The sequence below is a fragment of the Papilio xuthus genome, unplaced genomic scaffold (assembly GCF_000836235.2).
Source record: "Papilio xuthus unplaced genomic scaffold, Pxut_1.1 DF825752.1, whole genome shotgun sequence".
Classification (NCBI taxonomy): Eukaryota; Metazoa; Arthropoda; class Insecta; order Lepidoptera; family Papilionidae; genus Papilio; species Papilio xuthus.
The window spans coordinates 1,200,704-1,216,532 of record NW_013532897.1 but is presented as its reverse complement, the minus strand read 5'-3'; the positions used below and the strand labels follow the sequence as shown (position 1 = coordinate 1,216,532).

General features: G+C 37.6%; 1 protein-coding gene and 1 long non-coding RNA gene across 2 annotated transcripts in view; both read right to left on the bottom strand.

Moving 5' to 3' along the window:
* Positions 1 to 2,355: 2,355 nt before the first annotated feature.
* LOC106125874 (uncharacterized) lies at positions 2,356 to 12,964 on the bottom strand. The gene is made up of 3 exons (XR_001228292.1): positions 12,908 to 12,964; positions 4,848 to 4,948; positions 2,356 to 3,671 (listed from the first exon to the last, which is right to left on the bottom strand). It is a non-coding gene; the product is annotated as an uncharacterized LOC106125874 (long non-coding RNA).
* A 97-nt stretch (positions 12,965 to 13,061) lies between these two features.
* Positions 13,062 to 15,829, bottom strand: part of side-II (sidestep II transmembrane protein) — a gene marked incomplete at its 3' end in the record, with an annotated part of 69,429 nt that continues 66,661 nt past the window's right edge. The window contains exons 14-15 of the mRNA XM_013323270.1: positions 15,130 to 15,284; positions 13,062 to 13,144 (exon numbers count right to left, since the gene is read on the bottom strand). Of these exons, the coding sequence (XP_013178724.1) occupies positions 13,062 to 13,144; positions 15,130 to 15,284 (238 nt within the window). The remainder of the gene's footprint in view (positions 13,145 to 15,129; positions 15,285 to 15,829) is intronic.

Below are 15,829 nucleotides of genomic sequence, written 5' to 3'. Positions count from 1 at the left end.
AAATTAAAATTTTGCCGTAAAGAAATCAAATCAAAATTCCATTTAAACTCGGAATTTCAATATTTGTTTTGTACACAGCTGTTCGTTATGGTAATCCCGCGTCCACTTGCCCTCTTTGATGCGATGCGTTTCATTGTTCCAACTATGTATATACGCACTCTTGTCGTCTTAACTATTGATGAAAGCGGAATTGACCGAGTAATATGTTTACTACTACTATTTATTATTCTATCTGACATACCCTGATGTGTTCAATCGTTCTTAGCGTCAACTTAAGAATACGATGGCTGTAAACATTAGTTTACGCACCAAAATAATTGTAGGATACATTTTGACTTCTACAGCTATGCGATATTACAACGTTGAACAAATTATGATGTCATCGATGGCAAACACTTACGCACGTACTTTTGCACTTTCTTGTACTTACTTAGTATTATAAGTAAACTTATTTAAATGTAAAAGGGTAGTTGTCTGGTGTGGTGTGGGCTTAGCGTAGTAATAATAAGTCGAGGCAGTGAGCCGCGTGTATCCCCTGCCCGCCTGCCCGCCTGCCCTCCTGCCCTCCTGCCCGCCAGCTTGGCCGCGCTCCACTGGGTTATCGAAACCGTATTTTAGCCCAAATCCATTAGACTGGCCCTCGTTGTGTTCAATGGCAAATAAAGATACTAAAACGCCTTTTTTGGATCGGATTTTGCGAATGGGATTAAATAAATGTTCGGACAATTTATTTACGATTATGAGGCGAAAGAGAAATGCGGTCACAGATAAATAGAATACGACATAAAGATTTTTCTCACGCACACGCCTCTTCTGTCCTCCCAGACAAATTAACGCCAATTTCAAAGTGAAATTCTAAAAATAAACAATTTTATATTGTGTTTTCTTAGTAATGGTGTATTTGTTAAATTCTAACTAAAAATATTTGCTTCAATCGACCCTTCGAAGAAACATACTCGTACTTCGGTGAAACGTCCGGTGGGAGTTGACCTGAGTCTGGATTAAATATAATATAAACTTAGACGCTGATCGCTAATCGATCTTTTCAATTTTTATTTAATTAAAATTAAAGTAGGGTTATGTATAAAGTAAAAAGAGGATATTTTAATAAATTAACTTAGCTATACTTATTTGTTATTATTGTGCAATATCTAAATAAGTAGCTGCTTATTATATTCAAAGTTTTCCGAAAATACCACGTCACCGCAACTGCTCCTTATATTGTTTTTTATACAACACGTGAATAAATGATTTCTCTAGCAATATTTAGCACATATGGTAAGTTGTCACTTTCCTTGTTCATTAAGAATTAGACAGAGTTAACGAGCAACATTACGAGTAATATTATAAAACAACAGCACAAATGTTTCACTTGTACAAAACAGAACATGACTTAGTTACATAATGTTGTCTCGCGAGCATTGCGTAAGTATATATTACGTTTATTTACCAAACCGTATCATCTTTTACCGCATACTTGTTAAGGAAAAAGGGCTAAAATAAATTTAAGCTCACTATGAAGAAAAAAGTTTTTCCCGCACAAAAATGACAGCGCATTTTTACATCTTATAGCCGTTTACATTATTTAAGGTTTGCGCGCAGGCCGCTATCCGCGGGGGCTATTATGATTCATTTCAGCGGCGCCGCCCTAACGACTCTCCTCGTGTCCCTTCCTATTATTATCCACTTACCCTCAAAACAAAGCAATAGCACCAAGCCAAACTAGACCTTATTGCTTTGAAGAATCTTTCTTGTCTTTGCTACTTTTTTATAAAGATTTATCCTCCTTGGATCTAATGCTAGTTGTGTAATTTATGGCTGGAAAGCTAAAATATTAAATGATGTACCGTATAAAATGGATTCAGGAGCCGCAGCACAAGTTCGTGTTCCCATCCACTTCAACTGGATGGCTGGCAAATCACAACCGTGAGGTTTGCGAGAAACTTCCTGCCTCGCACAGCTGCGTTGTGGAATGATCTGTCCTCGGCGGTATTTTCAAACCACTATGAATTTGTGCCCCTTAAGAAGCGAGTCTATCTCTTTTTCAAAGACGGGCAAAGCTTTTGCAGTTGCTCTATTATTGTAGATTTCTATGGGAGTCTACGATCACCTCGGTATTGCTGACGTTTGCCCCCTTCTTTTATAAAATAAATTAACGTTCTCTTATTTTTTTGGGGCGAAAACAGTTTTTCTGATAATTAAAAGTTAACTCTCTTCTTACAGAAGAAAATATTATTGTAACCTTAAATTATATTTTAACAGAAGCAAAAGCAAAGTGAATTTATTTCATTTAAAGCAGTATTGTAGGTCGTTTACATATTCTGTAAATTGGTTATAAAAACACACATTCTCTTCCAAGACAACCTTTATTCTCTTCAAAAATAAATAAGTCAACAGTAGGGCGAACTCTTTGAGTTTGTTTAAACTTTATAATAACAAATCACTTATTACTTACAAATTAAATTACCTAAAGGATAGTTTTAATTCGCTATTCCCACCAAGATCAGTCGGTCGACATCGATCGTGCCTCGAGAGCGCCTTCGCCTTCGCCTGCTCCTGCGCCTACGTCTTGATATGATTGACAACGATATGTGTGTCTGCGGTCTGCGTGAAAAAACGCAGCCACTTCAATATTCAACGTATGGAAACAACATGATATGTCAAACAAATTCATATTTAATCTGAATACTTTGGACAACTTTAACATGTTACTGCTCGAGTCTGAGTGTTGGACACCATTGTAAAGCCAACACTTTGTCTCCATACTTGACACGATATGTATGTACACATAGCTATATACTAATATGTATAAGTCTGTATGAGGTCAAGGTAAATATTTGATTTTTGTACATAGTTAACACAGTCGCCTTGTGCAACATAACGAAACGGGTGTAGTTGTAACATGACCCCCAGCCATTAACGTTTGCGGTGAAAGGAAAGAATTTCTTACTTCTTTAGCTGAAGACAAATTGTAAGGAGAGCTGTCTGTCTGCGCCTCTACCGACATCACTTTGTCTATTGGCGACTTTCTCGAGCCGACTTAAACTATCAAAGTCAAGTACAAACTCTATTTACAAAAAAAAAATATTAAATATTTATACAGATCACGACGATTCCATTCACATGATGTTTCATTAATTAACTAATAATATTATCTAGAGTTCTTAGACATGTAAAAAAGTGGCAAAGAATCAGTCGCTTACAACCTATTATTTACATCACAAAGAGTTTTTAAAACAAAATTACAGTTTAAAGTCTTCGATTTTTACAAAATCACGTCGAGAGTATCCAATTCCGCAACAACAGCTTCATTTAATCAAAAAGATTTACTTCAGGGATGGATCGAATTGGAGAATTTGGCAAAATCGGATACTCGGTAGTGTAAGGGGGGAGGAAGAGTCGTGACGAATAACCTCATCGGTAAAGGGCTCTATCTACATGTAATTTACATAGGACAGTGTTTTGGATACAAAACAAGCCGAATTCCGCGACATTCACGCGACGTAGAAGCGATGTGATCGCGATGTGCCCGCGGCGTTCCACCGGCGGCGCGCGCACTAGACGCAGGATTCAGGGATCCGATTGTCCAGCAGCTTCTCCTTGATGGCGTCTACGTTGAGGTCCGCGGCGCGCAGCGAGCCCGACGCGCTGCGCGGCGCCCACGTGCTCACCTGACACACAACACTCACATTCTAAGCGTCTATTATATTAAAACTTATAATGCTAATCACCTTTATATATATTTTTACTTCTTCGTATCAAACAAATAAGTTATTGTTTGTACGAAATATTAAGTGGCACAGTGCACGATATTTATAGACACAATATAAGTGTGTCAATGGCTCAAATGTATCCATCCAATCAGTCGGCAAAGCGTTTCCAGTTTATTTTAGTGTGGGAGTGGCGGGAGTGGCCGCGGTGTCCGCACGATACTGCCTCGGTATCGGAATATCGGCGCATCTCTTATTCTAGCGCTGATATCAAATTGAAACTAACTTTAGATAGACACGCTAAAGGAGTGTCAATGGGCAGTTTCCAAGAACATATGTAACAGCGGAAAAGGATAAAATATGAATTTTTTCTCTGCTCGCTGTGTGTAAGCCGTCACTTGGCGCTTCTTTTTACGCATTGCGTATAGAATTATAGTGCCATTATCTGCCGGCATGACTAAACAAAAATATTGAAAATACGAAAGCTATCGCGTAAATGGCGACCTCATTTTGGAGAATGCCTTCACTGTGTCCTTGAAAAGAATAACGTTTTGAGTTCTTTGACGAAACAATTTAAATTAAAACTATTTAGAACATGTAATTATATTTTTAGTTATTACATAACTGTACGAGGTAAATAACATATAGTAAGGACTTTATATTACTTTGTGCTTTGCCAACTCGGTGTACTATCATATAATGTAATTAAAAATATTAAGTACACGTTATAAATAAATACATTTTATAAAGGAATATAGTGAAACTTATTCAAATAGAGAATACGTGAAAGAATAACAGTTTATGAAAAGACAAGCTCAGCCGTCGTCGCATTATTCGGGAGGTGGCTATTTTATTTCCTTTTTATAAGAGTCTTAAGAAGAAGGAAATCTTTTCTTCCCGCGAACAACAACCATTCGAGGACAACAAAAATAACATCAACGGAGTATAAATAAGGAAAGTAAAAAGGTTCTTAAGAGTTGGAAAGACGTTCGTATACAAAAAGGTTGACATTTTGTAAAGTGAATATTACCAAATATTGAGACGAATGAAATACTGGTTGATGTAAACTCCACTAAAACATAGAGCAGACATTCCACCACTTTAAGGGAGCAGTGTAAATTGTGAATTTGTACGTACGGGCGTAGCAAGCGGCGTGGCGAGCGGCACGACGAGCGGCGCGGCGAGCGGTGCTGACAGCGAGGAGGGCGTGTTGCGAGCCGGCGCGCTCGATGATTCACCTGCCAAAATTGAATTGACATTATTAGTTTAACATCCTGTATATCCTGATATTATTAGCTCATAACTTGTACACTATTCAATGTTTTCTTCTTTCTTTCTTTGTTTTTCATTTCTCATATAATTTCATATTTTATACAGGTTTATTTTATATTACCAGATCAAAAAGTAATGTAGTGTACTCATTCGATCTTTAATGCATGATAATTATGATGTAAAAAGTTACACTCAACAATGATAAAGTTATTAACAAATTATAAAACACTGTAAAAACATGGACACAATCATTTTTACAAACAAAATACTAGGAGTCATTTTATAAATGAAAATGTCCGCACGCAGCGACGTGAAGGAGAGGAGTGCGCGGAGAGTATGTACGTACAAATATCATTGTGATTGTGGTGAATATAAATACGGTAGCGTTATGTTTGTGTGTGCGCGCACGCACACTTGTCTGTATTGCGATCAAGAAATAAGTCGTTTTTGTAGTTTTTTTTTAATCAATCATAAACATGAACAGTATCCATATTATTATAACTCTATATATCCTTTCTAGTAATTAAAAGATAACCTTAAAGTAATTGAAACACCATAATTATATTACATCTGCTTCGTCTATATTAATCTAGATACTTTTATGATAGATATATGAGAAATGCGGGCCCCGGCTTAGTTTATAAGTTTTCAATACAGCATAAGGAAATTGTGAGATTGGAAAGATAGGGAGAGATCAATACGATTAATCCGTCGCCGCGAGGCTTCCGTTATCTGGTGCGTAGAGCGGAGATGCTGCTCGTATATTATATCATATCGTAAGTTAAAATAAACTTTATTATGCCAAAGCAGTCGAGACTTTTTTTTGTTCTTTACCCCCAATTTAATTAAATCACGTCGAGTCGAATATTTCACAAATCACTTAGTAGACATTATCTCCATGCCGCAGAGTAAACCTCTGCAATTTATATTAATCTATGCTCTGGCGTATTTGCTATTAAAAGCTCAAGTACTTCAGGGAAACACTTTCGGCCGGCTTAAATTTTGACGTTATTTAAACGTCGGACAAGTGTTGCGCTTTATCTTATTCATGGGTCGGTGTCCGTCGCCGCAGCAGCGCCGGCCGGCTTCGTGGAGCGCAGCCTGCTCTCCACTACACACTGCATACTAACGGGGATTAATTATAATTTAATCTAATTTAAAAAACATAAAACAATATGCAGTTGACGTGATGTTAATTATTTTTAATTGAAAAAGTAGATTTATATTGTAGCAATAAAATAAAACGTATCAAATAATTTACTTTGTGTTATATGTTTTATGGAAAAATGACAAACTTCTAACGGACCAACATAAGTTTGTTGAATTGCTTTGAACAGAGAATACAGCGGTTTCCATTCTGTTTATAATATTAAGTGAAGCGATCATTATTTTTTTTTACTACAAGGTGCTCCATTACAAGCTTTCAGAACAATATTTGGCGAGGGCTAAATTATGCGTCTCACATACACCCCCGCTGCCCGCGCTGCCCCGCAGGCGCCCCTCTCCATTCGGGTGCGATATCTAATAAGTTTTATTTGAGGAAAATTGCTTCCATTCCGCTAATAACACCTTGTGTTTTAACCAGAAAATATTTGCTCGCGAAGATATCGCGTTCAAATGATACATCACTTTCTCACAATATTGTTTTTCAAATCCCAATACACTTTATTATAAAATTTTATTGTGAGAAATAAATGTCTTGTCTATATAGACAAAGAGAGAGTTTTCTGAAAGCGAAGAAATGACACATAAAGTGTTGTGTTTGTAATACTTAGTTATTGTGACTTGTAAATGTAACGATGATACATTTTTACAAAAGAAGGAAAGTAAACTGTAGCTGTAGTGTTTGGACGTTTGTTGCAATATGCGTTTAGTTCTCAGTTCAGCCTTCTATGTTCCACGTTCATTATAAAACAATAATTTCAAAAGGCTTGTTAGAAATCTATATTATCTCTTCATATTCGAAGTATGTACAATATCAATACTTGCAAATCATTCATAACACAAAACATGGAATAATGGAAGAAGCAAACAATAGCGCAAGAATGTGTATCGCAGCTGCTGCACTGTTTTCAAATTGTAAAGCAAAAACTGCTCATTTTGGGCTTTAATTAAAATTAGGAGAAGTCAGTAGATATTTTTTTACAAAATTGGCGAAGCTCGATTTAATAACAACGCTGTAGTGTGCACTATGATTACCTTTTCAATTGATCAAGAATGTTGCCATCTTTAAGACTTACTTCTTATATTCGTCATTTTCCCTATAGTTACTTTCTAAATAGCTATCGAAAAAGAATCTATTAATATTACTAATCCAAACAAGAATACGTGATACAGTGACATATTGGCTATTGTACCAATGTTGGAACATCTCCATCGCTGGGAAGAAAGTGAGAGAGACAGATCGCGGCAAAATCAATATGGTGTGTGTGCGCGATGAAATAGGAAGGAAGGAGTAATGCGCGCTGTCTTCGACGAGATGAAGTCTATTCCAGTTCCAGTAAAAAGTTTCATGTTAGCGAAGTAGCGCTCTCGAGAGCGCCTGCAACCTTTTATTTACTTTGTATCTTTGAAACGTGCGGGTAACGAGAGAAACTTTTTAAAAGTATGCTCCGATTTTAAGTTGACGTATGTGAGAGTAAGTTGCACTGAATTAGAGATTTCACTCAGTTTTATTTTAATATTTTACATTTGATCCTCTAATTTTGATTTAAACAACGGTCTGAAATAATATTATGTTAGTGTTGATGGGGGGTAGATGGATAAAACTGAAAATTTCCTTTCTTTAATATATAGTTTTGATGAAAGGTTCAGTTTATCTCTTTGCGTTCATTTTATAGGATAGTAGATAGTTAATAAAAGTACCGACATTTGCTTTACATTTTTTATTAAGTTCTCACATTAAAAGTTGCTTTTGAATTTTTCAAACGTTAAATACAGTCATAACTTGATGCTGCGCTATAATGTCGGCAGACTAGACTACTGACGCCTTTATGCGGAGTTATTTTCAACTACAATCTTAATCTTTTTCTGAGCAGACTCGAGCGTTTTAATCTCAAATCCTTACTGTAGAATTCCAACGCCGAAATTCTGACTTCTTTGGCAAAGTACATATTTTTAATATATTCATAGAGTTATACAAGAACACAGAAAAGGTGGAAGTGAGCTTTTTTAAGCAAACCATGTATTGGTGGATATGAAGTTTCCATTAGAAATTTCTATTAATATTAAGTAGCGATAGTAAATAATATCAGTGAACTCAGGTAGAAATATAATGCATGATATATACCACGGCACATGAGGCGAACAGCTGAACTAAACTAGACAAAAGTATGAATCGTATCTAAATTGAATATTTTTGATGGGAATCTAAGAAACATTCCAATTTAAAAAATGATTTCTTAAAAGGAGTTGTATTTGAGTATAGTTGAAGTGCGGAGATGCAGTCGGCTCGCCGCGCGCTCTACTCCACTACACCACTTACGTTTTATCATGAACATTTCTATTTTATTACGACCTCAGATAATATTAAATAAATAAAGCAAAAACTTAATCAAAATATTATTATGACAATAAAAAGAGAAGTCTAAAGTATGTATGTTTAAATCATTGGTCGGCGGAGGAGCAGACCTCAATTTGTTGAGGTCGGCGATCTCACGATGTGATACGAAGCCGGACTCTCGTAACCTTTCTTTGTTCTCTTACACTACACGATACACATAATTATATTACAAAACGTCCTGTCATTTCTACGCCACAAGCAAATAAGATTTTTTTGTTTTTTTGTATGTCATAATACCTACGAAATATATCATATATAATAAATTCACAAAATTGTATCAGAAAAAAATTGTTATCGCCCGATGTTTATAATGAAAACCGTTATTCCTTTAAAAAGATAAATTGGAGACGCAAGCTTCGTAGTTGAGTTGTAACCGCCTCACTTATAGACTTGGTGCTTGTCCAAAAATGTGTCGCGCCGGAGAGCGCTAGATACACATACTGTCCATTACATTATTTGTCACATAAACGTTTGTATAAAATATTCGTAGACTGTTGTAAATTGTATAATAATGCAGCAATGTCTTATGCAATCGAAATAAACATTATATTTCATTAAAAATAGCAATCGATACCGTAGTAAAAAACTAGTCGCAATAAATATATAAACACGTATTACTTCTACGTGAACTGATCAATATGATTAGAGCGGGAGAGGCGCGCTCTGATGCGACTCAAGTGACACGGACTGTGACGAAATTAAGTCAGGTGAAGAGAGCGAGAGGGCGCTGTTATCTCACAGGTCGCGATCGCCTGACGTTGTCTCAGTGGCGGTGGCGGTGCCAGGGTCGGCATTGGCGCGGGACTTAATCACTACTTATTTCATAAAATTAGTACTTATGTTAGCCATTACACGACACGCTCGCATAATACAAGATTACATATACAATGTTTCAATAAGAGAATCGTGGATATTAAAGAGTTGTAAAAATATTTTTTCCATAATTAAGATGATAAATAAAAAAAAGTGAATCGTTTAAATTGATTTAACATAACGCGTGTCGTCGTTTGTACAAAAGGCAACTGTAGGCGTCTTCCATCTCGTAGTAAAAAGGTAAAGAATATTGTAATGTTAATCCTCGGGCTCCGGCGTAGCGGCGGAGCCTCCGAGCCTTAACAGCTTAAGTACTTTTGGGAAGCATTTCTATTCGCGTGAAAATCTCAGCGTTAAGCGGAACATCTGTGAGACGTCTTTAACGAAATCGCCTTTTCGCCGATCTCCCGGTAGCCGACAATGCTCTCATACTTACTTACTGTTAAGAAATTAATTTTAAAATAAATATAAAAATTTATGCATTACTAAAATTGTCTACTATTGTCTTTGAGTGTCAAAGTATAATAAAAAATAAGTCGTAACCGTTAATATCCCTGGGAAATTACCATTTAAAAATTATTTTAAGAATTAGACCGAAACCATATTGTTATATCAGAAGAAAGTTCTAAGAAGACTGTAACAGTATAATCAAAAATAGATTGCTTATTTCAAACAAACCATCGTATTATCTCCCAAATGTTGTCGTAATACAAAATAAGAGTAAATATAAGAAATGTATGGCACAGAGGAGGTGGTTATGTTCAATAATCGCCCTCTACAAGAGAGCTCTGGTAGCGCTACACAACTCGCACAAATAGCTCACATTAAACAAATGCCGCCTCCGCCTCGCGATGCGCACTACATCACTAATACATAACAATGAGATGAAGTAGATTGTTGGTTACATTCGCTAACACATCGCTTTATGATCTCAAGTGTAATCGTATGGACGTAATCTAAGCTCTACATTACGAAGTTGTTTCATGACTTAAATATGATCAGTCAAATAAGTTATCGTATAATAATGGTCTACAACGCAAACCTGGAAAGACATGTCAAGTTTGAAAAATAAGTTTTGAAAAGGTCTAAAATGTGAACTGCTTTCGACTCAGGTGACTTGCAGTCATGGCGGTCAAGTTGAAGCTTTATTAGAGCGGACGAAGGCCGTCAGCACCAGAAATGTTCGCTTCCATACGTCACTTGACATGACTGTCAGAAAATGGACCGGGAAATTCGAAAACTGTCAGAAGATTTGAAACAGAAAGCATTCGATTGCGAGCGACTGCCCGCAGCGCGCCGCTCGCCCCGCGCGAACCTGCACGCTGCCGTCGCGGCTGATTCGCTCGCTCGCGTGACGCACGCCACTGCGACGTTTCTATTAACTTAATAGCCTGATTGTAGGGAATTGAATCTCGGTTAAAAATTATATAGCACTGGCGCTACCGCTGCCGGCACTGGCGGCGCACTCAGCCTGCAGGCGAATTCACTCTGCATACTGCCACGTACATTTTATAAAAGATGCAATTCATATGTTTTTATTTTAAAATATCCACTAAGAAAGCACGACACTTACTGGATTACGTCCTTTCCCCGAGTACGAATAAAAGAGTGCCAACTGAGAAGTAGACAAGCAGAAACTTGTAAATGTATTCGTAACTTAAATGCATGTGTGTTTGTAGTCGCAATTGATATGTTAGCCATAAACGTATGTGTATATAACTTCATACAACATTACGATATGAACATGTTAAATATTTCACATAGGACAAAAAGCACGGGTAAATGATTAAATTGCATCAAAGTAAATTCTAATCGTAATCTTTGCAGCTGACGTTTTATTGAAGTCCAAGCTAGTCATCGGTTACGCAAAGCGAGAAGCAAGCGGTTGCCTAGCGACGGGGACGGTGATTCGCCGGGAGATCCCGGGATTCGCTAAGAGAGAGCGGATGTGCCAGGGAGTTGTGCTTATAGTTGTGCAGGCGGTAAACATCCGCGCGGCAGTTACCCTTCACTAAGTACCGCTTACGTTCGTTCCTTGATACTTAAACTTGATTTAAAACGGATAGATTCTCTAATGCCATTTTGGCTACGAAACTAACGACGGATTTACGTAGCGCCCGATCATAAGGCGTGCATTCTACGGAGCTACAGAGATTACGTAGCTTAACAATTAAATGAATAAGTACTAATTATAATTGTATGCATTCGGTCCGAGTCGTTTCCATTTTTCTTTACAAAATGACCCTTAAATTAAGAGTTATAAAGTATTAAAATAAAACTTATCAATCCAGTAAATTACATGATAATAATAACACGAAGTAGTAAAACATATAAAAATAGGAGAACGAAGACTTTTTATTATTAATAACGGTTTAATTAAAAACGAGTTGTACATACAAAGAGAACGAAACGCGCGTGTAATTAAATGTGACGAAAATTTCATTTTAATGTGAATACTAATTACATATTCTCGGAAAGAACAATAATTTTTGTATTTCAATTCATATAATACTAATATTTTTTGTAATTTGTATACGGATCATGTTATATATTGTATACTAGCTTTTTATACATACATGGACATTAAGTACGCGCGTGGCTGTTGCACGTGACTTCATAATACATTCCTAGCGTTACGTTGATTAATGTTTTAAGGCCAAACAAAAACTGTAACTTGTACAAAATCAGACATCGCCTCACTGAAATAATGTAATTAAAGTTGTAAAAAATGTTTTTAAAAGAGGTGCATGTTAAAAAATTCAATTAATTTTTGCTATCCTTGGCCGAGTCACGTAGCGAGAACAGGTCCTGACCTGTTCGGTGAAGGTAAATGGTAAATTCCATTGTGAATAGGTAAGTGTACAGTCTGCAATGTTCAGATTTAACCAAAAAACAGATGTAACTGCGCATTGAATGCACCAGTTAAAATGATTGTGTTGTGAGAACGAGGTCGTTAATGCAATCAAAGCCGCGATTGGGGAGCGTTATCCGACAAATATATTTAAAGGGCAATGAAGATAGCGCGCGCGTAATGCAGCGAACGAACGTGTTAACTATTACAGCAAAAACTGACTCGGTAACGCGCGAAACGTTTACCCTCGGAATTGCTGCATTTAACACATCCTTCGCTTTCTACACGATATTTGCAATTTGCAGTTAATCTGTTTTCGATCGGCGGCCGGCACGCCAGCGCCAGCGCCAGCGCCAGCGCCAGCGCTAGCGCTAGCGCCGCCGCTCATGTTATTGGCGATTTCATTTTAATTTTATTCACGTTTGAAAAACGCATTATCATTTAGTTTGGGTGATATTTCATCGGCACAAAGCGCGCCGCAAACATTATATGTTAATTATGACGCTCGAATCACATTTATGCAACACAGACTGATTGCGCTTTGAATTTTAAGCTTCATGAAATATTTACATAATATCTTTACATAACAAACCTTTTTAATCTCTTTTTTCATTTTATTTTTATTACAGCGCCTATATAACTTATAATTATGGTTATATCGTTTTAAACAATAGTAGACAAAAAGTTGTTAAAACTTACAGTAATTATTGGGTATTAGGTCTGGCTCGGCGTCGTCGTGGTCGCTGGGCTTGTGTGTGCGGGCGGCATGCGCGGCGTGCGCTGTGTGCGCGGGCGGTGCGGCAGGCTTGGCCGGAGGTGCGCGCCGGCGGCGAGCGGCGCGGCACGCACATGCCAGCAGAGCGAGCGCGGCGCCAGCTCCCGCCGCACCGGCGCTCGCCGCGCCCGCTGCGCCCGCGCCTAGCCCGCTCTCCGATGCTGCCGATAGGACTCTATTACTTCTTCTACTTCAAGTTTTATCTATTAACATCATGCCACACAAATAAACACTTACTGGCGCCAGTGAGCCAAAACAGTCCGTAATAAGCCAGTGCTATTAGTCCTACTGTACTGGCATAATGTATACCAGTTACATACACAAGAAGGAAGAGGTAGTGGATAAAATAAAGGAAGGCTAATTTTACTTTTCGTCGCAACCCTGCAAGAGTCAGGATTGAGATGTAAAGAAGCAAGAAGCAGCCAACAGCCTTGCACTTCTGGACAATAGTGTTCGCATCAATCTGGTGTCGGCCGATAATAATTTAATTAGATCGGGCGTCCAGCCTTTGAGCGCCGCCGGCCCAGTTCACGCAGCCTGGGCCGGGCTTGAGCACACATTTTATTAATATTAATATCGGCTACAAATTTCATCATGGTATTATATTTGAGAGTGGAACCATTACATAGTAAATGTGTATGAAATGTATATAATAAGGCATGTATGTACACATACATTGAACATGTGTTAAAATATTTTTATGATAAAATTTAAAAAATACTATTCAGAAATTATCATACTTTAATAAACATTTCTCGCTCTGTACAATAGAAGTACATAAAAAATGTATTTATTGTCATCTATACTCGAAATTGGACACCGCTAGGCGTTAGGTGCTAGGCGCTAGGCGCTTGGCGCTAGACGCTTGGCGCTAGACGCTTGGCGCTAGGCGCTTGGCGCTAGGCACTTGGCGCTAGGCGCTTGGCGTTAGGCGCTTGGCGCTAGGCGCTTGGCGCGAGGCGCTGGGCATTGGGCGTAGGGCGAGATGTCGTGGGACATTATTGAAATTTTTATTTGAATGGAGGAACCCGAGTCATAAAACGATCCGTTTATTTGATTTGTAGCGAGCGACCTTCATAATATATTTTGACAGCCGACTTGCGGCGCGACGCCTTTTATGTTTTATTACATTTCTCTAAATGGATATTGTATTAAAGTGATGAAAATGAAAGGGTTCCTTACTTATTTTAAAAAATGTGCAAAGGGATCAGCGTTTATAAATTAAAATATGTGTTAAATTTCACTTTAAAACGAATACGGTCAAAAATAAAATGTACTGTTAAAACTTCAAATACAACGTAATCCTTGTCATACTATATATGTTAAGCATCGAATGCAAAATATATGAACCCAAATATACCTCGTGATCAGTACAATAGCTTGTATAGAAGAGGGCACTGGGCTGCGCGGGGCCTGGAAGGTGGGCGGGAGGGGGGGAGGCTTGGCGGCGCGACTCAAGCTCAAAGAAATCATTGAATCGTTGCAAATTCCGTGTACACAGGTACGAGTGCGATTTATGTTTATTGTCGAGATAAACTCAGATTTTTATCCTGAAATATATGCAAATTTAATTGAAATAATAATATTGATCATATAATGACGTCACATAATATTATTGTTTATTAGTTTAAAGTATTACGACAGTGAACAATCCACCTGTAGGAATTTATTTCTCTTATTTAAGAACAGGTTTAGAAAAATAACTATACTACAGCAACTTTAGGAAAAACATCAAAGGCTACGAGATGAGGATGATTTTGTAAGACATTAATTAACGGTAACAGGACTTTTATAGTTTAAAAAGTAGCAATAGATCACTGTCAGCTGGGATACGATGACGTCAGCTAACGCACACAACGCCCGCCGATACATCAACGCTATCGTAGTTAACGAAAAATTCACAAATTCCCATATATATATACAAATATCCATGAATACGATAAGATATAACTTAAAATAAACTAGGAACACTTCACTAAATATTTCTTTTGAACTACCAATTTTTATTAAATCTTCTATTATAATACAATTATTAAAATGTTGTGTACATAACGTAATGTCCTTATTAAATACGGACATTGCTATTTACGTCATGTTGCTGAAAAGTTCTGAAATGGTCATTATGTGACGCAAAGACTCGGCTCACCTGTTCGTTTCTCGGGATCCCTGAAGAGCACATCATCGAGCAGCGCGGGCGGCGACCGGCCCTTGGCGTTGACGGCCACGGCGGCCAGCCGGAAGCGCACATCCCACTCCAGGCCGCGCACCGTCCACACGGGCTCCGACGACGACAGGTTCACTCTGCGTTACAATGTGGAGCTTTTTATATAGTTGTTGATACGGTATCGATTAACAAAACTGGAATATCTTTCCTTAAATCTAGATCATGTGTGCGTCTTCGAGTAGAACACTCCTTAATTTTGTTTCCAAAGAAACTTTCCACAAAAAAGTGTCTAAAATAATACGACTGAGGTTCTTACCGGATCGCATTTGCCATCTCAAATAAAAGGTTCTACTAATTTTCAGTAAGTGTATCTCATTATGAAGAAAGAGAAGTCATTTTTGATAAAGTTTAATGCTAGTGTTGCTGCATACATACTAAATATATTTAACTTATAAGCAGTAGCAGATGGTCACATTACGAGCACGACACTGCTGTCTATTTGTTTTATATAATATATAATAAAGCTTAAAAACTAACTTTTTTCAGTTTCTTATTTTATAGCTCCTTAACAAGAAATACGATATTTTTTGTTAAATCATGAAAAATCTTCACAAACATTTTCGTTTCAGCAGGAGGTGATACAAATGGTAGAAGAATCCCGCGCCCCCGCCCCCGCCCCCGC